General features: G+C 41.0%; 2 protein-coding genes and 1 long non-coding RNA gene across 3 annotated transcripts; all 3 read left to right on the forward strand.

Annotated features, from left to right (window-relative positions):
* The first annotated feature begins 1,507 nt into the window (after window positions 1-1,507).
* LOC117813872 (olfactory receptor 1078-like) lies at window positions 1,508-2,565 on the forward strand. Its single transcript, XM_034684919.1, has one exon. It carries the CDS (start codon window positions 1,508-1,510, stop codon window positions 2,453-2,455), a length of 948 nt encoding a protein of 315 aa, XP_034540810.1. The 3' UTR covers window positions 2,456-2,565.
* A 7,601-nt stretch (window positions 2,566-10,166) lies between these two features.
* Window positions 10,167-10,952, forward strand: LOC117815024. Its single transcript, XR_004631683.1, has 3 exons — window positions 10,167-10,278; window positions 10,696-10,732; window positions 10,886-10,952. It is a non-coding gene; the product is annotated as an uncharacterized LOC117815024 (long non-coding RNA).
* A 6,518-nt stretch (window positions 10,953-17,470) lies between these two features.
* Window positions 17,471-18,418, forward strand: LOC117813874 (olfactory receptor 477-like). Its single transcript, XM_034684924.1, has one exon. It carries the CDS (start codon window positions 17,471-17,473, stop codon window positions 18,416-18,418), a length of 948 nt encoding a protein of 315 aa, XP_034540815.1.
* Window positions 18,419-23,652: the final 5,234 nt, after the last annotated feature.

Consider the following 23,652-nt stretch of genomic DNA (forward strand, 5'->3'; position numbering starts at 1 on the left):
CAATTTGTTCACGTTAATGAAAAGTCCTCAGTGCAGACCAGGGTTAGTCAGGGAGTTCCACAAGGATCAGTGCTAGGACCAATTCTTTTCACCTTATATATGCTTCCTCTAGGTAACATCATGAGGAAACACTCAATTAATTAGGGCCCGAGCATCGATGGTGGCGAAGGCCCTATTGTAACCCTAAGGGTTTCATATTATAGAAAATTGCAGTTTTGGACCCCTGAACGTTAATGAAAGTGCGAGTATTTTTGCACACTCATCGGGCCTGGTGGAATTTTACTAATTTATGGGTCTCGCAAAAAAATTATCAGTAGCGCCCCCTAGAGGTAAAAATAAAACCCTACGCCTCGAGTTTTTTGAGCTACATGCATGAAAAATTGTACACATATTTATGGCATCAGGACGCACAAAAAAGCCAGTGGCACCCATATTCCAAACTCAACAGGAAGAGCGCCACCTAGCTTTGAACATGCAAAATTGCTCCAAAATGGGTCTGTGCAAGGGTGCATACTCCGATTCAGTCCAAACTAGGCACATTCTATAGTAAACCCATTGACGATTAATACAAAGTAAAGGCATTCCATTTAGACGAAAGATGAGGGCGTGTCGGACTTTGGGGAGGGGCATAAAAAAAAAACGTCAAAAAATGGATTTTGTGACTTTAAAATGCGCGTAATTTCACCTCATCCAACTCACTCGTCAGTCCAGGGAAAAAATTGCGACATTTTATGGGTTTCGCAAAAAAAGTTGCAAAAATGTGCTCACTGGCGCCCCCTACAGTTTTCAAAAACCCCTCCCCATAGGGGTTATTTTGAGCTACATGCTTGAAAAATTTTACACATATACATGCCATCCGGACGCACAAAAAAGCCTCTTGCACCCATATCCCAAACTCAACAGGAAGAGCGCCACCTAGCTTTGAACATAAAAAACGCAGCTAAAATAAGGGTGCATACTTTTGAGAGCTCCTTCTACAGTTTTTCTCCGATTCAGTTCAAACAAGGCACATTCTATAGCAGACATATTACCGATTAAATTAGTGTTAAAGGAATTCTGTTCAAACTAAAATTGTGGGCGTGGCATGTGTTGAGGCAGGGCATCAATGGATGGATGGATATCTAATCCCTGACTCATTTTTGGCCCTAAAAGTATTTTTCCACAAAGGTCCTGGGGTCAATCTTCAGTTTTCTGAGTTATTGTCATCACTTTGAATCCCTCAGCTGTTCCAGACCTGTGGCCAGTCATGTGACTATCTTAGAAGGTATTTACTCAACAAGACACAAGCTCTGCAGTAAACTCATCTGCACTCACTAACATTGTTCTGCTGCTTTAGTTAACCCAAAAGAAGGTGAACACTGGGAGGCACAGACGGTCCCAGCAATCGGAACTAACATTTCAAATGCGAGCTCACAATATAAATGAGCCTGTGTAGCATCTCCATACAGTCTGGTCCTTCTGCAGGTCCTCTGCTTATGGTTAATGAGGTAATGGGTCGTGATCAATCATGAGCAATTTTACACATTTTTCTCATTTCAGGCTCGGTGGCTTTTCTGAAACCAGGGTTTTAAAACCCTTGTTTTTCATGATTGTAATGTTTATCTACATGTTAATTCTGTGTGCCAACCTGTTGCTCATTGTTGTTATCTGTAAGAACAGGAGCTTACATGAACCTATGTATATATTTCCATGCAGTCTGTTTGTTAATGAGCTGTTTGGTAGTATGGGGTTCTTCCCTCTCCTCTTGGTTCAGATTCTCTCTGACAGTCACACTGTTTCTGTTCCTTTGTGTTTCCTGCAGATCTTCTGTGTGTACTCATATGTAAATGTAGAGCTTTTTATTTTAGCCGTCATTTCTTATGACAGATATCTTGCCATCTGTTATCCTCTGCAATATAACTCTCTTATGACATTTAAAAAGGTTGCTGTGCTTATTGCAGTGTCATGGTTAACATCTTTTCTTAATGTTGTTTTCACAGTGTCCTTGAGTTCTACTCTGCAGCTGTGTGGGAACATTATTGACAATGTTTACTGTAATAACTACTCCATAGTTAAACTGGCCTGCTCTGACACCACAGTAAATAACATTTACGGCATAGTTAAGCTTGTAATCACAGTATTTGTTCCTCTGATTTGGATCTTTTATACTTACATGAGGATTCTTAAAGTGTGTTTCTCTGGTTCCAAACAGACCAGACAGAAAGCTGTCAGTACCTGCACACCTCACCTGGCCTCTCTGCTCAACTTTGCTTTTGGAATTTGCTTTGTGGTTATTCAGAGCAGGTTTAATGTGAGCAGTGCACAAACTCTGCTGCCTATAATTTTCTCCTCATACCTTATTACATGTCAGCCGATCCTAAACCCGGTCATGTACGGCCTGAAAATGTCCAAAATATTCAATATATGTAAAAGCCTGTTTTGTTCTAAAGCTCTGATTATCCAACTCAATCGTTGAGATCAAATATTTATGAATACCTTTTAATGAGTCCAGTTTTCTTGATGTCTAAGGGTCACTGTACTGTCATACAAGAAATCAAACATGCACTTGATAACAGCACAAACAGCTGAGCTGGTTTTTGAAGAGCAATTGTAAACACTTGTTGAATCCTAGTGTGTCTCATTTAGATGAACTGTGTATGTGTTTAATGTGTTGACAGTTCCATTTGCCCTGAGCCAACAGCTCTGATTTCAACACAGTAAGGTTTTGGTAAAGTGTTCTGCATGTCTAAATGCTATTTGAAGCTGTATAAATAAAGTGGATGGATGCACAATGATTATTTTATTTAAGAGTCCAGTCTAGATCTGCTCTTTCTGTAAAATGTCTTCATGGAAAGTGTCCTGATATAACAGTTGTTATGAACTGGTGCTAGACAAATATTAGACTGACAGGCTGATAGTCTTAGTGGGAAGTTTCCTGATATTGATTCCTCCAAAGCTTGTTTGCTTACACATTTTCTTGTGCAACATAGTGTGACAGTAAAGCTGTTGCATTTTAGAGCTGTAGATGTAAAACATGGCACAAAGCAACCAACTATGAGTCATTTATTTATCATCTGAGGTTATAGCAATAGTTCCATCTTCTGATGCATCCAATTCCTTCACTACCAACATCAGTTAAGCTGTTTTAGTCGGAGCCAGATCACTGCTTGCTCCACAGAGAGATGTCTTACTTTTTCATGTTGAGAAAAGTCTCCAGCAAACTACAGACTGCCTTACCATCGTCAAATAGCACTACAAGGCTCTGAGTTAACTCTCAGGTCCTGATTCATTAGGAGATTGTGCATCTTTTGCAGCTGCTAAATCTGTGCAAATGAGACTAAAAGACCTCAGCTGTATATGTCTAATTCACAGAGCACCCACAAAGGGTTAAATGCTCAATAAACTGCTCTGCTGAGTGCATAGTGTCTCTGTACGCCAGTGCTGTTTGCATACATTTAAATGATCCACTGTGCATTTATTTGGAGCAAAACAGACCCTTTTCTATGCAAGCAAGGCTTATTGCAAAACACACCTAATCAACATCTCGATAACTGTGCAGGGATTTACAGATACATTTCACAAGTTACTTGTCCCATAATTCCAAAGACAGTCACGATGGAGTGTCCAGTTTTCAGCTTAATATCAGCTCAAGCATGGCACGGACAGTGAAACACAAATGATTGAAGTAGCAGCAATTACTTCATAATAATTGTTTATTTTGGTGTTTTAGCAACTCAGTTTAAGGAGGGGGGGGGGGGGGGTGTTTTGGTTAATCAATGTTTAGATTAATCTTACTGTAAACATTGGTGATGAGGAGTGTGACAGAGAAAGAGGCTGGAGTAGGAGCCACTAGACCTGCAGACTGGGGCCCCCACAAGGTGTTCCCCCGACTCACCCTAAATGCATTTATAGGGTGACCAGGTCTGTCGGATTGCCTTCTTTGCCACCTGATCCATCTCACCACTAGGTGATGATCAATTGACAGCTCTGCTCCTCAGATTTGTTGACATAGAAACAGAGTCCATCATTGGTCTTTGGCCTAGCGTGTTCTGAAACAAAGAACACATAACGTATATCAACTGGTTCATGCAAAGCTTGGCCTTCAGGCTCACATCCCTCTGCATCACAATGGTCTTGAGTTACCAGGGTTTCTGCTGATGATTGTGGAGTAAAACTGAGATCTGGCATCCTGGAGAGCTTTGGCATAGAGCTTTTGGTGATCACGGTGTGCCAGCTTATGAACAGTGAGTCCAGAGACTTTGGCCCGCCGCTCCAGAGCACGGCCAGCTGTCTTCATTTTTCGAAGTTCATCATTGAACCATGGTACTGAATGTTTGAAAGTGACTGTCCTGGTTTTGACAGGGGCATGGGTGTCGAGGATGTTGCTCATGGTCTTGTTGTATATATCTACTGAGTTGTTGGCTGATGAGACTTGAATGGAGGAGCAGAGGTGATGGAAGTCTTGTGTTATTGAATCTGGGTCTATATTTTTGATGTTTCTGAAGGAGATTTGGCGCTTGAGTTTAGTGCAGAGGTACTGTAGTGTTAAGTCCAGTGAGATGACTCTGTGGTCGGAACCACCCAGGTCGTAGGCTTGCAGGTTGCTGAGGGGGGCGGAGTCAGTGATGACCAAGTCTAGGGTGTGTCCTCTGACGTGTGTGGGGACGTGAACATGTTGTGTCAGATTGAGGTTGTCGAGTAGTTGTATGAATTCCGCTGCGGTTTTACAGGTGGGTGAGTCGACATGGATGTTGAGATCACCAAGTATAACAACATTGGCAGATGTTGTGTATACAGTTGAGAGGAGGTCATGTATCTCTGTGATGAAAGCTGTATTTGGTTTTGGCGGCCGGTAGATGAGGAGTAATGTGGTTAACTAGTGTAGGACCCTTTACCAACAGCGGGACCATTGAAACGGCGTTAAAGCCAGATGTATACCTAGACTGTTTTTCACCCATTGACCTTCCTGAACTGGTTTCAACAGTTTCTTCAGCTAAACCATCGACCTGTCTTTTAGACCCAATCCCAACTAAGCTGCTAAAAGAAGTAATTCCACTAGTTAGCAGTTCTTTACTCAGTATGGTTAATATGTCTTTACTGACAGGCTATGTACCTCAATCATTTAAAGTAGCTGTAATTAAACCTCTCCTTAAAAAGTCCACTCTTGATTCAGGCTCCTTATCTAACTATAGGCCGATATCTAACCTCCCCTTTATCTCTAAAATCCTGGAGAAAGTGGTGTCAGTTCAGCTCTGGGACTTTCTTAAGAGCAACAGTTTGTTTGAGGACTTTCAGTCGGGGTTTAGAGCCCACCATAGCACAGAGACTGCACTGTTAAAAGTAACCAATGATCTACTAATGGCCTCAGACAGTGGTCTTCTTTCCGTACTTGTTTTATTAGATCTTAGCGCTGCATTCGATACGATTGACCATCAAATCCTGTTACAGAGATTAGAGCAACTAATTGGCATTACAGGAACTGCGTTAGCTTGGTTTAAATCGTACCTAACAGATCGATCTCAATTTGTTCACGTTAATGAAAAGTCCTCAGTGCAGACCAGGGTTAGTCAGGGAGTTCCACAAGGATCAGTGCTAGGACCAATTCTTTTCACCTTATATATGCTTCCTCTAGGTAACATCATGAGGAAGCACTCTATTAATTTTCATTGTTATGCTGATGACACTCAGCTCTATCTATCAGTGAAGCCAGAAGAAACCAATCAGTTATCTAAATTAGTAGCCTGTCTAAAAGACATAAAGACCTGGATGACCAGAAATTTCTTACTGCTAAACTCAGGAAAAACTGAAGTGATTGTTATCGGCCCCAAACACCTCAGAGAGACCTTTTCTAATAATATAAGAACCTTAGACGGCATTAGTCTGGCATCCAGGACCTCGGCTAGGAATCTAGGAGTCCTATTTGATCAAGATTTATCCTTCAATTCCCAAATTCAGCAAATCTCAAGGTCAGCCTATTTTCACTTGCGCAATATTTCTAAAATTAGACACTTCCTATCTCAGAGCGACGCAGAAAAACTAGTCCATGCATTTGTTACCTCCAGGTTAGATTACTGTAACTCCCTCTTATCAGGCTGCCCCAATAAGTCTCTAAAGATTCTTCAGCTAGTTCAAAACGCCGCAGCTCGAGTATTGACTAAAACTAGGAAGAGAGAGCACATTTCTCCAGTGTTAGCTTCTCTACACTGACTCCCAATACAATGTAGAATAGAATTTAAAATCCTTCTTTTAACCTACAAAGCCCTTAAAAATCAGGCACCTTCATATCTTAAAGAGCTCATAGTGCCCTATTACCCCTCTAGAACTCTACGCTCCCAACATGCAGGCTTGCTAGTTGTACCTAAAATCTCTAAAAGTAGTGTGGGAGGTAGAACCTTCAGTTATCAGGCCCCTCTCCTTTGGAATCATCTACCAGTCAGGGTCCGGGAGGCAGACACCCTCTCCACTTTTAAGAGTAGACTTAAAACTTTCCTTTTTGATAAAGCTTATAGTTAAGCTGGATCAGGCTTGGACCAGCTTTTGTCATGCTGCTATAGGCATCACAATGGTCTGGGACGACTTCTGCCCACTCCAACCTGTCTTTCAATCTCATGGTCCCTTATCCCTTACTTGTGAACAAGACCATGAAGTTCTTAAACTTCTTCACTTGGAGCGAGGACTCATTTCTCCCCTGTGGGGAACAATCCACCATGATCAAGCAAAGAACCATGGCCTTGGACCTAGAAGTAGCCTGAAAAAGCCAACAGGAAGCAGTGGTAACCCTGGCAAGTGCCAGACACAGCTCTCACTTTGGTCATACAGGTACTGGATAGCAAGTCGAAAAGTCCTGAAAACCTATACTCCCATGGTACCCTTCACTAGACCCCAAGGGACTCGATTCAAAGCCTTCACTAAGTCCACCAAACACATGTCAACTGAACGAACAAACTCCCTGCTCCCTGCAGGGGTCCTGCAAGGGTGAAGAGGTGGTCCACTGTCCCACAGCCAGGATGAAATCAGCATTGTTCTTCAACATTATCAGTTGTAAACCCAGTGTGACCAACATCCCACTGATGAATTCTTCCTGTTAGTTCTCCGCTGCTTAAAACTAAAAATCTGGTTTCTCACCACTGCCCTTCAAACTCAGCAGCCTGAGCTCGGGCTGAATGCCAAAAGTTAAGAATTAATGGAAAGTACTCACAGTCACCTCCATATGTGGTTTTCGCACACAGCTCACAAACACATGCCTTGTTCAAGTAACCACATTATCAGATAACGCAGAACTCGGATCAATCTGGAAAAATCTACCCCATTGTCACTGTTTGATATCTAATCCTGATAGGGGTGTTGCCTCACAGCAAGAAGGCTCCTGGATTTAATCCCTGGACGGGCAGGTGCCCGTGTGGAGTTAGCATGTTCTCCCTGGGTATGTCATATGTGGGCTCTCTCCACGCCCCCCCCCCCCCCTCTGCGACCCTGAATGTAATAAGGGGTCAAAGGTTGATGGATGGATATCTAATCCCTTACTCATTTTTGGCCATAGAAGTATTTTTCCAGAAAGGTCCTGGGGTCAATCTTCAGTTTTCTGAGTTATTGTCATCACTTTGGGTTTCACAGACATTCCTGGGATTATTTCTTCCTTTGGGTTTTCTTCTGTTCAACAAGAGCAAAGATAAATCTCCCCTGCCCTGTAAACTCAGCAGGCTGAGGTTGAGCTCAACACACACAAAAATAAAAAGAGTATAATATAAAATATTTCCAGGCTCCCTCAGATGTCTGCTTCACTATCTTTAGATTACTTGATCACATTTGGCCCTTAAAGTAATTTTCAACAAAGGTCCTGGGGTCAATCTTCAGTTTTCTGAGTTATTGTCATCACTTTGAATCCCTCAGCTGTTCCAGACCTGTGGCCAGTCATGTGACTGTCTTAGAAGGTATTTACTCAACAACACACAATCTCTGCAGTAAACTCATCTGCACTCGCTAACATTGTTCTGCTGCTTTAGTTAACCCAAAAGAAGGTGAACACTGGGAGGCACAGACGGTCCCAGCAATCGGAACTAACATTTGAAATGAGAGCTCACAATATAAATGAGCCAGTGTAATGTCTCCATACAGCCTGGTCCTGCTGCAGGTCCTCTGCTTATGGTTAATGAGGTAATGGGTCGTGATCAATCATGAGCAATTTTACACATTTTTCTCATTTCAGGCTCGGTGGCTTTTCTGAAACCAGGGTTTTAAAACCCTTGTTTTTCATGATTGTAATGTTTATCTACACGTTAATTCTGTGTGCCAACCTGTTGCTCATTGTTGTTATCTGTAAGAACAGGAGCTTACATGAACCTATGTATATATTTCCATGCAGTCTGTTTGTTAATGAGCTGTTTGGTAGTACAGGGTTCTTCCCTCTCCTCTTGGTTCAGATTCTCTCTGACAGTCACACTGTTTCTGTTCCTTTGTGTTTCCTGCAGATCTTCTGTGTGTACTCATATGTAATTGTAGAGCTTTTTATTTTAGCCGTCATTTCTTATGACAGATATCTTGCCATCTGTTATCCTCTGCAATATAACTCTCTTATGACATTTAAAAAGGTTGCTGTGCTTATTGCAGTGGCATGGCTAACAGGTTGTCTTTATGTTGTTGGCACAGTATCCTTGAGTTCTACTCTGCAGCTGTGTGGGAACATTATTGACAATGTTTACTGTAATAACTACTCCATAGTTAAACTGGCCTGCTCTGACACCGGGACACATAACATTTACGGCATAGCTTTGCTCGTAATCGCAGTATTTGTTCCTCTGATTTGGATCTTATATACTTACATGAGAATTCTTAAAGTGTGTTTCTCTGGTTCCAAACAGACCAGACAGAAAGCTGTCAGTACCTGCACACCTCACCTGGCCTCTCTGCTCAACTTTGCTTTTGGAATTGGCTTTGAGGTTATTCAGAGCAGGTTTAATGTGAGCGGTGCACAAACTCAGCTGTCCACATTTTTCACCTCATACCTTCTTACATGTCAGCCGATCCTAAACCCGGTCATGTACGGCCTGAAAATGTCCAAAATATTCAATATATGTAAAAGCCTGTTTTGTTCTAAAGCTCTGATTATCCAACTCAATCGTTGAGATCAAATATTTATGAATACCTTTTAATGAGTCCAGTTTTCTTGATGTCTAAGGGTCACTGTACTGTCATACAAGAAATCAAACATGCACTTGATAACAGCACAAACAGCTGAGCTGGTTTCTGAAGAGCAAATGTAAACACTTGTTGAATCCTAGTGTGTCTCATTTAGATGAACTGTGTATGTGTTTAATGTGTTGACAGTTCCATTTGCCCTGAGCCAACAGCTCGGATTTCAACACAGTAAGGTTTTGGTAAAGTGTTCTGCATGTCTAAATGCTCTTTGAAGCTGTATAAATAAAGTGGATGGATGCACAATGATTATTATATTTAAGAGTCCAGTCTAGATCTGCTCTTTCTGTAAAATGTCTTCATGGAAAGTGTCCTGATATAACAGTTGTTATGAGGAACAATAATCCATTGAAAGATCTTTGTCACCTCTCCCAGATCTTTCAAAATAAAATAATGAAAATGAGTAAAATATCAAAGCGTCTCCGTGCAATTTGAGCAGAATTGAACATTATTTTTCTCAAAAACTACACAGTAAAATCTGCTGAGAAATTTCAGGGTAACAACTATGGACTTGAGGAACAATAATGCATTGAAAGATCTTTGTCACCGCTCCCAAATTTTTCTAAATAAAATGATCAATATGACAAAATATCAAAGTGTGCAATTTGAGCAGAATTTAAAAATAATCTGAGAACTGGTACTTTTTCCGTATTTCTTTATTTTCATTTTCATATTCAATAACAAATTTTGGAACTACACGGCTTCATTCCTCCTTTTTTGTCACTCGCAGCAGCCGTACCGTAACTCCCTGTATAGTCGCGTATCATTTTTCGAGGGGCGGCTGGCTTGACGACGGTTTTGCAAAAGACGGCTCACTTGACCGCAGTCTGCTTGACCTAGGTTATCAAATGTTGCCATTAGAGCTGACAGGAGTTGGACAGAAGTGAGTGGAAATGGATAAACAACAAAAGCGCAAGGGGGGCGTAGAAAAGCTGTGAGAAAAAAGCTAAAAACAAGTGGACACAGCAAAGTGTGCCAAACTTACTGCTATGTTTGCCATCGCCACCTCAAGTTGGACTGCGGCAGCAGGTGCGGCCCCTGTCCCTCTGTGGTGTTCCAGGGATGTGCCTTTCATTGGTGTGGACTTCACAGGCATTCTTCACATTTGTAAGTTTACTACACTGTATACTGTTGTTATGTGTTCTTGCTCTTCACATTTGTAAGTTTACTACACTGTATACTGTTGTTATGTGTTCTTGCTGACATCAACCTGGATGGTCCTAAAGGCTACTACTCTTACAGAGTGACTGTAATGAATGCAACCATCTATTATTGCATTATTTTAAATACACCGATACTGTCAACATAAATGTTTTGAAATAGTCTCATCCTCACTCTTGACCCACTTGTCCTCTCTTTCTCTCCCTTTGGAGTGAAGGTTTGCCTTTCCCTGATGTGGAGTTTACATGTGTTCTTTTTCTTTCATTGTGAGTTTATTAAAGAGCTCTTATTTTCATTACAGAAGAGACAGTATCAGATGAATCTAGCATATCTGACCTCACCTCTGCTTTCTGTCTCCCTCAGAGCACCAAGGTCCATGTAACCTTCTGTCTCAGCATATGTAAGTACAAAATAAGCTGTTATCTCTCTGTTCACCTAAACATTATTTAAACTATACCTTCACTGATCCCTGCTCTCTTTGTCTGCCTGTCTCTTTCTCTCTCTTTCTCTCTCTTTCTCTCTCTCGTTCTCTCTCTGTTTTTCATCCTTTAAGGTGCCACTTTGATGAGGAGCTCTTTATTTTACAGGGATATATGGTCTTACTGTGGGTCTTAAATTGTGTATTTGTATAAACAGTATATTTCATTAAACATTGAAAAGACATCACTAGCAGTGTTTCTTTGACATCCACTTCCACTTCAAGATGGGAATTATGACACTGTGGCCATCTCTCCCATGATGAAAGTCTCTGTGAGTAGTGAAAGAGCGTATCCATTTTTAACATGGTTACTCTCTTCCATATAGGCTGCTGGGCTTCATTTTAATTTTTGAAACAACACAATGAGTACATATATCCTCTGGTATGTTGTGTGCCTTTGCATATCATATAAATAATCATAGTGGGCTGCCGTGGCCAAAAATGCCAGGGCCATTTTTGGTCCCAGTCCAGCCCTGAAAGACGGACAGTGTGCGGCAGCGTATAAGGAACAGTGATGTTCATGATCGCTGCAACCAGTAATAAAACGCAAAGCACAGTGATACACAGGATCTAATTTCTTTAAAAACTGATCAGGAGCATTCATAAAAAGCAGCTCTCCATAAGGGTAAAGAAGTTGTGGTATTTATAAGATGTGACCATTTCAATTTCAATACCATGAGCCGTAAACAGCCTGGGAAGGTGAGACGGAAGCTGTTTGAAAATACCACGGTCTTTGATTTGTCCGCATTCAGCACTAACTTGAGCTGAGTCAAGTGGGACTGAACATTATCAAAGGCTGATTGCAAGAACTCAAGGGATTTTAAAACTGAAGAAGATGAACAATAAATTACTGTGTCATCAGCATATAAATGAGACACAGCATTAGACAAACTATCACATAGATTATTCACATAAATTGTGAACAACAGTGGCCCTAATATAGAACCTTGAGGCACGCCCTTCAGAACAGGGAGGAAAGAGGAAGAAAACCTGGCGGCTTGGACACACTGTGTTCTACCTGATAAATAATTAGAGAACCAATTAACAGCCTGGTTTGATAATCCAAACTTGTGGAGTCTGTCTGCCAGGATGCCATGATCGACTGTGTCAAAGGCTTTTGACAAGTCTATAAAGAGAGCTGCACAATATTTTCGGCCGTCTCGTGCCTCTATAATGTCATTTAGCACTTTAACAGCAGCAGTTACTGTACTGTGCTGTTTACGAAAACCTGACTGATATTGTGAGAGGACACCATGTGCATCTAAAAAACATTTCAGTTGTTCACCGACCAACTTTTCTAAAACTTTGGAGAGAACACACAATTTGGAAATTGGCCTATAGTTGTTCACTACAGAGGGATCACCACTTTTCAGCAGGGGAAAAACATAAGCAGACTTCCATATTCTTGGAATCTCATTTTCAGAAAGAGTAAGATTAAAAATATAACACAAAGGTCCTGCTATAAAGTCTGCAGCTGACCTCAAAAAGAAAGGCTTGAGATTGTCAGGTCCTGCAGATTTACCTGAATCCAGTTGCTGTAAAGCCCTGTGGACCTCGGCTACATCAAAAGGAGTCAGATCAAATCCTGGAGCCATGGCAATAGCAGATGGTGATTGAGGGCTGAACCCCTGCTCAGAAGGATATGAGGACTCAAATAGAGATCCTGATGAAACAAAGTGTTCATTAAATATAATTAAGAATGGCTGGTTTGTCAGCTAGAATATGTGCATCTTTTACTATGCAAGCAGGCAATTCATCTGTGATTTCATCCCCAAATGAAGATTTAACTACTCTCCAGAACTTCTTGGGATCATTTAGGTTATAAGTAGTTTTATCAATATAAAAATCAGACTTAGCCTTTTTAACAAGGGAAGTAAAGCGATTTCTGAGCTGCTTGAAAATCAGCCAATCACCCTGGGATTTAGAATTTCTGGCCTTAGCCCAGGCGTCATCCCTTGCTTTAAGGAGACTGGACAGCTCAGGGGAGAACCAAGGATTGTTTTTACCCTTCACTCTAAGCTTGCGAAGAGGGGCGTGTTTGTTTATGATAATATTAAAAGCATCATAGAAGTACTTCCAGGCCAGCTCTACATCGTTAAAAAGTGAGACCCTGGACCAATCAAAGTGCCATAAATCATGATGAAAACCCTGCACACAGAAACGTTAATAATCACGTTTAAAAGTAATACGTGGCTTTGATTTGGGGAGCTTAGCTCGTCTGACAGTGGCTATAACGCAATGATCACTCAAACCGTTGGCAAAAATACCAATATCTGAATATTTATGAGGAGAATTAGTTAAAAATAAATCAAGGAGAGAAGATTTCTCTGGACATTTAAGGTTTGGGCGTGTTGACCCGTTGACTATTTGTGTTAAAGGTGACATATCATGCAAAATGGACTTTTTAATGGTTCTCTACCTGAAATATGTTTCCCTGGCATGGATGGCACCCCCCAAGAATGAAAAAAATCCATTCTGCCCCTGTTTTGATTTCTACACCTTTCTGTAAATGTGTGTGAAACGAGCCGTTTCAGACTTCAGTGTTTTTGTTACGTCACAACAATATCCGGTCTGTCACGGAGTCAGAGCTCGGAGCTTGTTCAGCCCATAGACTGTATAAAATAATACTGAATCCCTCCCCCGTTTTTCATTACCTGCACACATGTGTGCTAACAAGGAGCTTAGGAGGGAGGCATGCCAGTTGTAGGCTGTCTTAATAAACACAAAGGTCGGTTTTACTCCTCACGTCTGCAGATTTGAAGATCTAGTGGATGATTTTTATTTGTCATGGATAAGCGCTAGCGCTAGTTAGCATAGCTACATAGCTACATGTTCATAGCTGTAGCTGTGTACCAAGACACACGTCTACATACTGATAAATAAAACAACAAGAAACACAAAATCTGTGACCAATCCTTCAGAAAGATCCTGCTGCCTTTCTGGCAGAGGTCGGTTTTACTCCCCAGGCCTGCAGATTATAAGATCTAGTGGATGATTTTTATTTATCATGGATAAGTGCTAGCGCTAGTTAGCATAGCCACATAGCTACATGTTCGTAGCTGTGTACTGAAGTATCTGATAGTTAATAAGTAACTGACGTAAAACAAGTCAAAGAGAAACCTATGTTGCCCCAGACATTCAAGGAATTTTGGTTGAGACCCCCTTCCAATTTAGTGACATACATGGACAAGTTTTGTAACCATTAGGCTAGCAGAGCCCAGGAGGGTATAGTAAATAACTAGAGATCAGGACAAGTTTGGGCTTTGCAGTAGGCTATGTCATTGGCTCAAAGACCTATAAAAGGTGCTGGTCAACAGCATTCTGAGAGTCAGCAGATTTGCAGAGCTGTTCTCCCAAGCATTCCGGGTGCTTGTTCGATACTGGTATTGTTTTCTAGTAATAAATATATTACTAAACAAGCAAGCCAGTGTCACGAAGATTCCTTCTACATCTACACATCATGGGCGGTCAAGATACAACAGTACCAAGACACACGTCAACATACTGATAAATAAAACAACAAGAAACACTAAATCTGTGACAAATTGTTCAGGCAGGTCCTGCTTCAGGCGCCTCTCCGTCAGGATCAGATTCTGGATCAGATTCAGAGGGTTGAAGTAACGTGATCTCTGAGCAGCCGTGTATGTTCAGCCAACATGTAAACATTAGATCAACGTGCTGGAGAGCCGAGGCAGATCCACTTCCTGAGGGGGCGTGGTCAGAGAGAAAACAGAGTGTTCTGAGCAGGACTGAAGAAGAGGATTTTTCAGGCATGTCAAAATGTGATTTCAAAGTGTTTCTTTGAGCATAAACTTTAAAGACATGTTTTGGGGACCTCTTAGACCAATATATATTGATGAAAAAAGCGTGATATGTCACCTTTAAGTTAAAAGAATCACACATAGACTTAAAACTATCAGAACTTGAACATAACCAATCCCAGTTCAGATCTCCTGTGAGAAGAAACTCATTGGAGGCTAAGGTTGAAAGCTGTGTAGTCAGTGAAGATAAAGTCTCACTACTAGCAGAGGGCGGTCTATAGCAGCCTACGATGGTGAGAAAGTGGCCGTTTAGCAGCTCCAACTTAAGAGTAAGAAATTCAAATTGACTGCTGAGGGAAAGAGATGATTGAACAGTAACATGAAATTTCCATTTGACATATATTGCTATGCCACCACCTTTTTTTCTGGGGCGGTCACAACGGAAAACATTATAACCTTCAATAGCAATATCTTTATCTGTGATGGATTTCTTTAGCCAAGTTTCAGAAAAGACAAGAATGTCTACATCAGTCGATTTAGCCCAGATTTTAGCTAGGTCAAGTTTTGGCAATAGACTTCTAACATTTAGGTGTATAACACCAAGCCCTGATCTAGATTTAAATTCAGTTGGAGTACTCAGACAATTTACATCTGGACTGGGGTTGAGTTCAATATTACCAGACAGTAAAAACAAAAGTAAAGTTAGGACTTTGTTAGACTTCTGTACAGTCTTCAGTTTGGCCATGAGTCTGAGACAGGTACATATAATTTAACAACAACCCAGGTTCAATTGAACAAAAACATGTCATTTTTCAATTTCGCAATATATTTTATCCCACGAACAAGACTCTGAGATACTTGAACAAGAAGTGTCCGGTGTCAGTGTTTTGGTTAATCAATGTTTAGATTAATCTTACTTTAAACATTGGTGATGAGGAGTGAGGAGGAGGAGGAGGTGTTGCCTCACAGCCCTGGACGGGCAGGAGCCTCTCTGTGTGGAGTTAGTGTGTTCTCCCTGGGTATGTGCATACGTGGGTTCTCTCCGCTGTTGCATTTTAGAGCTGTAGATGTAAAACATGGCACAAAGCAACCAACTATGAGTCATTTATTTATCCTGTGAGGTTATAGCAATAGTTCCATCCTCTGATGCATTCCAATTCCTTCACTACCAACATCAGTTAAGCTGTTTTAGTCAGAGCCAGATCACTGCTTGCTCCACAGAGAGATGTCTTACTTTTTCATGTTGAGAAAAGTCTCCAGCAAACTACAGACTACCTTTCCATCGTCAAATAGCACTACAAGGCTCTGAGTTAACTCTCAGGTCCTGATTCATTAGGAGATTGTGCATCTTTTGCAGCTGCTAAATCTGTGCAAATGAGACTAAAAGTCCTCAGCTGTATATGTCTAATTCACAGAGCACCCACAAATGGTTAAATGCTCAATAAACTGCACTGCTGAATGTATAGTGTCTCTGTACGCCAGTGCTGTTTGCATACATTTAAACGATCCACTGTGCATTTATTTGGAGCAAAACAGACCCTTTTCTATGCAAGCAAGGCTTATTGCAAAACATAAATAATATTCTAGTACTAGGGTTTACAAACACCAAGTTATCATACAGTACAGTCTTTTAGGACAATGAGGGGTTGAACAATGAGGTATGCAGGGCCCTGACAATGTAAAGCCTTAAAGGATTCTGAAAGTAAATGGTAACCAGAGCAAGAAGCTGAACCTAGGCTGATGTGACAGACTGTTTCCTTTTTTGTTAGGACTTTGTTAGACTTCTGTACAGTCTTCAGTTTGACCATGAGTCTGAGACAGGTACATATAATTTAACAACAATCCAGGTTCAATTAAACAAAAACATGTCATTTTTCAATCTCGCAATATGTTTTATCCCACAAAGAAGACCCTGAGATACTTGAACTAGAAGTGTCCGGTGTCAATGTTTTGGTTAATCAATGTTTAGATTAATCTTACTTAAAACATTGGTGATGAGGAGTGTGACAGAGAAAGAGGTTGGAGTAGGAGCCACTAGACCTGCAGACTGGGGCCCCCACAAGGTGTTCCCCCGGCTCACCCTCAATGCATCTTTAGGGTGACCAGGTCCGAAGGATTGCCCTCTTTGCCACCTGATCCATCTCACCACTAGGTGGTGATCAATTAACAGCGCTACTCCTCAGATTTGTTGTCATAGAAACAGAGTCCATCAATGGTCTTTGGCCTAGCATGTTCTGATACAAAGAGCACATAACAAAAATAAACTGGTACTTTAAGATAACGCAGAACTCGGATCAATCTGGAAAAATCTACCCCATTATCACTGTTTGATATCTAATCCTGATAGAGGTGTTGCCTCACAGCAAGAAGGCTCCTGGTTCGAATCCCTGGACGGGCAGGTGCCTCTCTGTGTGGAGTGAGTGTGTTCTCTCTGGGTATGTGCATACTTGGGTTCTCCCCCCCCCCCTGCTACCCTGAATGTAATAAGGGGTCAAAGGTTGATGGATGGATATCTAATCCCTGACTCATATTTGGCCCTTGAAGAATTTTTCCACAAAGGTCCTGGGGTCAATCTTCAGTTTTCTGAGTTACTGTCATCACTTTGAATCCCTCAGCTGTTCCAGACCTGTGGCCAGTCATGTGACTATCTTAGAAGGTATTTACTCAACAAGACACAAGCTCTGCAGTAAACTCATCTGCACTCACTAACATTGTTCTGCTGCTTTAGTTAACCCAAAAGAAGATGAACACTGGGAGGCACAGACGGTCCCAGCAATCGGAACTAACATTTCAAATGAGAGCTCACAATATAAATGAGCCAGTGTGACGTCTCCATACAACCTGGTCCTGCTGCAGGTCCTCTGCTTATGGTTAATGAGGTAATGGGTCGTGATCAATCATGATCAATTTTACACATTTTTCTCATTTCAGGCTCGGTGGCTTTTCTGAAACCAGGGTTTTAAAACCCTTGTTTTTCATGATTGGAATGTTTATCTACACGTTAATTCTGTGTGCCAACCTGTTGCTCATTGTTGTTATCTGTAAGAACAGGAGCTTACATGAACCTATGTATATATTTCCATGCAGTCTGTTTGTTAATGAGCTGTTTGGTAGTACAGGGTTCTTCCCTCTCCTCTTGGTTCAGATTCTCTCTGACAGTCACACTGTTTCTGTTCCTTTGTGTTTCCTGCAGATCTTCTGTGTGTACTCATATTTGGGTATAGAGTTTTTTATTTTAGCCGTCATTTCTTATGACAGATATCTTGCCATCTGTTATCCTCTGCAATATAACTCTCTTATGACATTTAAAAAGGTTGCAGTGCTTATTGCAGTGTCATGGTTAGCTGCTTGTCTTAATGTTGCTTGCACAGTGTCTTTGAGTTCTACTCTGCAGCTGTGTGGGAACATTATTGACAATATTTACTGTAATAACTACTCCATAGTTAAACTGGCCTGCTCTGACACCACAATAAATAACATTTACGGCATAGTTATGCTTGTAATCACAGTATTTGTTCCTCTGATTTGGATCTTTTATACTTACATGTGGATTATTAAAGTGTGTTTATCTGGTTCCAAACAGACCAGACAGAAAGCTGTCAGTACCTGCACACCTCACCTGGCCTCTCTGCTCAACTTTACTTTTGGAATTTGCATTGAGATTATTCAGAGCAGGCTGAATATGAGCGGAGTACCAAGTCTGCTGTCCATATTTTTATCCGTATACCTTATGACATGTCAGCCGATCCTAAACCCGGTCATGTACGGCCTGAAAATGTCCAAAATATTCAATATATGTATAAGCCTGTTTTGTTCTAAAGCTCTGATTATCCAACTCAATCGTTGAGATCAAATATTTATGAATACCTTTTAATGAGTCCAGTTTTCTTGATGTCTAAGGGTCACTGTACTGTCATACAAGAAATCAAACATGCACTTGATAACAGCACAAACAGCTGAGCTGGTTTTTGAAGAGCAAATGTAAACACTTGTTGAATCCTAGTGTGTCTCATTTAGATGAACTGTGTATGTGTTTAATGTGTTGACAGTTCCATTTGCCCTGAGCCAACAGCTCGGATTTCAACACAGTAAGGTTTTGGTAAAGTGTTCTGCATGTCTAAATGCTATTTGAAGCTGTATAAATAAAGTGGATGGATGCACAATGATTATTTTATTTAAGAGTCCAGTCTAGATCTGCTCTTTCTGTAAAATGTCTTCATGGAAAGTGTCCTGATATAACAGTTGTTATGAACTGGTGCTAGACAAATATTAGACTGACAGGCTGATTGTCTTAGTGGGAAGTTTCCTGATATTGATTCCTCCAAAGCTTGTTTGCTTACACATTTTCTTGTGCAACATAGTGTGACAGTAAAGCTGTTGCATTTTAGAGCTGTAGATGTAAAACATGGCACAAAGCAACCAACTATGAGTCATTTATTTATCATCTGAGGTTATAGCAATAGTTCCCTCCTCTGATGCACCCAATTCCTTCACTACCAACATCAGTTAAGCTGTTTTAGTCGGAGCCAGATCACTGCTTGCTCCACAGAGAGATGTCTTACTTTTTGAAGCTGAGAAAAGTCTCCAGCAAACTACAGACTGCCTTCCCATCATCAAATAGCACTACAAGGCTCTGAATTAACTCTCAGGTCCTGATTCATTAGGAGATTGTGCATCTTTTACAGCTGCTAAATCTGTGCAAATAGACTAAAAGTCCTCAGCTGTATATGTCTAATTCACAGAGCACCCACAAAGGGTTCAATGCTCAATAAACTGCTCTGCTGAGTGTATAGTGTCTCTGTACGCCAGAGCTGTTTGCATACATTAAAACGATCCACTGTGCATTTATTTGGAGCAAAACAGACCCTTTTCTATGCAAGCAAGGCTTATTGCAAAACACACCTAATTTATGAACACTGGTGCTAACAGCCATGCTCACTTAGATTGGGAAATATTTACTATCTGCTGAGAGCTGGTGGTAACTGCACCTCAATGTTTATAGGTGTTGATAGCTCCAACTGTAAAAAAAAAATAATAGTTACACATTTATTTTACAAACCATTTTTCAATAACTCAAAGACACCGAACAATAGTTAAAACAAAAAAATCAAAATACAAAGGAAAAAAAAAAAACACACACAAATCAAACAAAAAATAACAGCACAATCACACATGAACAGTGAGTTATGAACAGTGAGTTATGAACAGTGAGTTATGAACAGTGAGTTATGAACAATGAGTAATGAACAGTGAGTTATGAACAGTGAGTTATGAACAGTGAGTAATGAACAGTGAGTTATGAACAGTGAGTTATGAACAGTGAGTTATGAACAGTGAGTAATGAACAGTGAGTTATGAACAGTGAGTTATGAACAGTAAGTTATGAACAGTGAGTTGTGAACAATGACTTATGAACAGAGAGTTATGCACATTGACTTATGAACAGTGAGTTATGAACAGTGAGTTGTGAACAGTGAGTTATTAACATTGAGTTATGCACAGTGAATTATGCACAGTGAGTTATTAACAGTGAGTCATGAACAGATAGTCATGAACAGTGAGTTGTGAACAGTGAGTTATGCACAGTGAGTTATTAACAGTGAGTCATGAACAGATAGTCATTAACAGTGAGTTGTGAACAGTGAGTTATGAACAGTGAGTTATGCACAGTGAGTTATGAACAGTGAGTTATGAACAGTTAGTTATTAACAGTGAGTTATTAATAGTGAGTTATGAGCAGTGAGTCATGAACAGTGAGTTGTGAACAGTGAGTTATGAACAGTGAGCTGTGAACAGTGAGTTATGAACAGTGAGTTACACACAATGAGTCATGAACAGTGAGTTATGAGCAGTGAGTTATTAACAGTTAGTTATTAACAGTGAGTTATGAACAGTGAGTTATGAACAGTGAGTTATGAACAGTGAGTTATGAACAGTGATTTGTGAACAGTGAGTTATGAACAGTGAGCTGTGAACAGTGAGTTATGAACAGTGAGTTATACACAATGAGTCATGAACAGTGAGTTATGAACAGTGAGTTATTAACAGTTAGTTATTAACAGTGAGTTATGAACAGTGAGTTATGAACAGTGGGTTATGAACAGTTAGTTATTAACAGTGAGTTATGAACAGTGAGTTATGAACAGTTGGTTATGAACAGTTTGTTATGAACAGTGAGTTATGAACAGTGAGTTATTAACAGTTAGTTATTAACAGTTAGTTATTAACAGTGAGTTATGAACAGTTTGTTATGAACAGTGAGTTATGAACAGTGAGTTATTAACAGTTAGTTATTAACAGTGAGTTATGAACAGTGAGTTATGAACAGTGAGTTATGAACAGTGAGTTATGAACAGTGAGTTATGAACAGTTAGTTATTAACAGTGAGTTATTAATAGTGAGTTATGAGCAGTGAGTTGAATGTGGAAGGGTCAGTGGTGTTCTTTTTCGCCTTTATTGACAGGAAGTTGAAGAGAGACAGGAAATGTGGGGAGTAGAGAGCGGGGGAACACATGCAGTAAATGGTCGGCCGGTCGGGAGTCAAACAGGCGACCTCTGCAATGAGGACTACAGCCTCAATATGTGGGGCGCTTAGACTACTAGGCCACCAGCGCCCCAGTGCACTGAGTCAAGGTTTCTTGAGAATGAGGGTAATGGGGTCAAGAATACTGGTTGAATTTTTAACACCTGCGTTGATGGTGAACCGTTTCGTCGGGGATACAGGGAAGAACTGAGACAGTGGCAGAGCGTTGAGGCAAGGGGAGGCAGGGGGAGGCAGTGTGGTGGGCGGTGAAACTTTAAATTGTAGACTGAAAAAAAAGCATCTGTCAACTGTGAGAGATGAGGAGGTTTCAGTGTTCTAAACAATAGTTCCACTGCCGCATGACTTTAAAAAAACCTATCTGTACATTAAGGGCCCGATCTACTAAAGGTTTGCGTGTATAAAAACACGTGCAAACTTTATAGTGCGCGCAAAGCAGATGTACTAACCGGGTGCGCCGAGGATTGCGAGCAAAATAGCACTCGCTATCCATTTAGCGTATTTGCCTTCATGCATATGAATATTACATGCAGATTATCAGAACGAGCAAAATACTGGGAGGAGATGCAATGTAATCATTTAGCACACGCAATGTGTTTTTGTGTCTATATTTAGCACGTTTGAAAGGCAGGTGCAAACTGGCACAGCGTTACGCACACATGGCTGCGGTTACTGTAAAGCTCATCATAACTTTACAACATGCCCGCAACAGTGGGGCTTACAAGCATTACTACAGTTTTTAGTCAATCAAACCAAGAGAACAAAATAACAATAATTAAAGCCGCAAGCGGTGATGTGCGGGCCCTCGTTCAAGCACCGCCTGATGTGCGCAAGTCCCAGATGTGCACCACCGCCTGATTTAAGCCACCGCCTGATGTGCTGCAGGTGTTGCTGTGCTGCCTAGGCTGAAACTGTGAGCTTACCTGTGCAGTTATCAGCATTGTGTACATTGCAGTACTGCCTGTCACCAGTAGGTGCTGCTGTGTCTTTAATTATGTTCTGAAGGATTGTTCATCACAGATCATTATAGAAAGAGTTGGGATCACAAGCATGTTAAAAACATTTTCTGAGAGTAAATACTCATTGTGTCCAATAGGTGGCGCTAATCATATGACAAACATGTGTATATAGATGAGTTCAGGCTGGGTCCATGATGAAACATGTCAAATTTGGAAGAGATCGGAGATTGTATGTAAATGTCAGTACCATGTATTTCCTGTGGGTGGCGCTATGGCTGTAGTAGATAAATGAGTCCATAGGTGTGTTGAGGGATGGACCCTGATCATGTGTATGTAAGATCAAACAAATTGAACACTGTATGAAGGAGCTATAAGTATTTCCTGTTTCACGGCGAGACATCAGAGTTTGAGGCGTGGCCACGCCCACATCCATTGACTTAGGAGGTACCCTTTGACAAATGTTCATCTGCAGTGTGACAACGACATTGGGTGCGACGCAGGAGTTGATTGGACAAAAACTGTAGGACATGTGATTTTCTGCTGCCAGTAGGGGGCGCTATATGATATTGGTGAATATTTGCCTATAGAGGTGTTCAGGCTGGGGCACTTATCATGCATGACCGGCCTGAGCCTGATCCATTATTGCATATGAGAGATATTACTGTTTAGAGTTTTTCAAAATGTCCTCCAGATGTAGCGAGGTGCCACGCCCACACCGATTGACTTAGAGAAATTCTGTCTGATAGCTTTTGATCGTCAATGTGTCTACTTCAAAATGTGCGTGGTTGGGAGTTGATCGGAGCAAAATTGTAGGAGGAGCTTACATAAATACGTACCCTTGCGAATCGGGTCAAATCAAAATGGCCGACTTCCTGTTGGGATTTCACCACGACGTCAAGAGAATTTTTTGTAGGTCTTGGCATGATACCGACCCCCGACATGCATGTATGTTGAACCGTATTATGGGGCTGGCCTCTCAAATTTTCAACTTCAAGGGGGCGCCGTTTAGCCATTTTGGGGAATTTTTTTTCGGGACCGCAAAAATTTCGAAATTTTTGCCAGGCCTGGTGCATGTGCAATAATTGTGGACTTTTGAACCGCGTTAAGGCAAGCACATTGGGGATTCAAAAGTCAGACGAAAGAAACAAAGAATGATAATAATAATCCTTAGGGTTTCAAAAGGGCCTTGCCGACCTTGTCGGTGCTCGGGCCCTAATGATAATAATAATAATAAAACAAATCAAATTCAAAGGAGTTCAGTACCACGGATAGCGACCGCATCATTCTGACACCCACTGTAACTGTTCCAACTAATGAGAGCACAGTACACCACTGTATCAACAGATATACAGTTTAGTCAAATTGGCACAGCGGCTCACATCTTCACATACAAACAAAAAATCAATATGAAGTACTCGGCCTACTCACCACTATTTGGACGAGCCTTAAGCTCCGCGGACTTGCCCATGATGCACTGTATGTCCATTTTCTTTGATCTGTCATTCTCAATAGATAACATGACATGTCCACTCAGTCTATTCTGTCCCATCGTGCTCATCAAGGGGTTTTTAGTTAGTTTTA

The sequence above is a fragment of the Notolabrus celidotus genome, chromosome 6 (genome assembly GCF_009762535.1).
Source record: "Notolabrus celidotus isolate fNotCel1 chromosome 6, fNotCel1.pri, whole genome shotgun sequence".
Taxonomy (NCBI): Eukaryota; Metazoa; Chordata; class Actinopteri; order Labriformes; family Labridae; genus Notolabrus; species Notolabrus celidotus.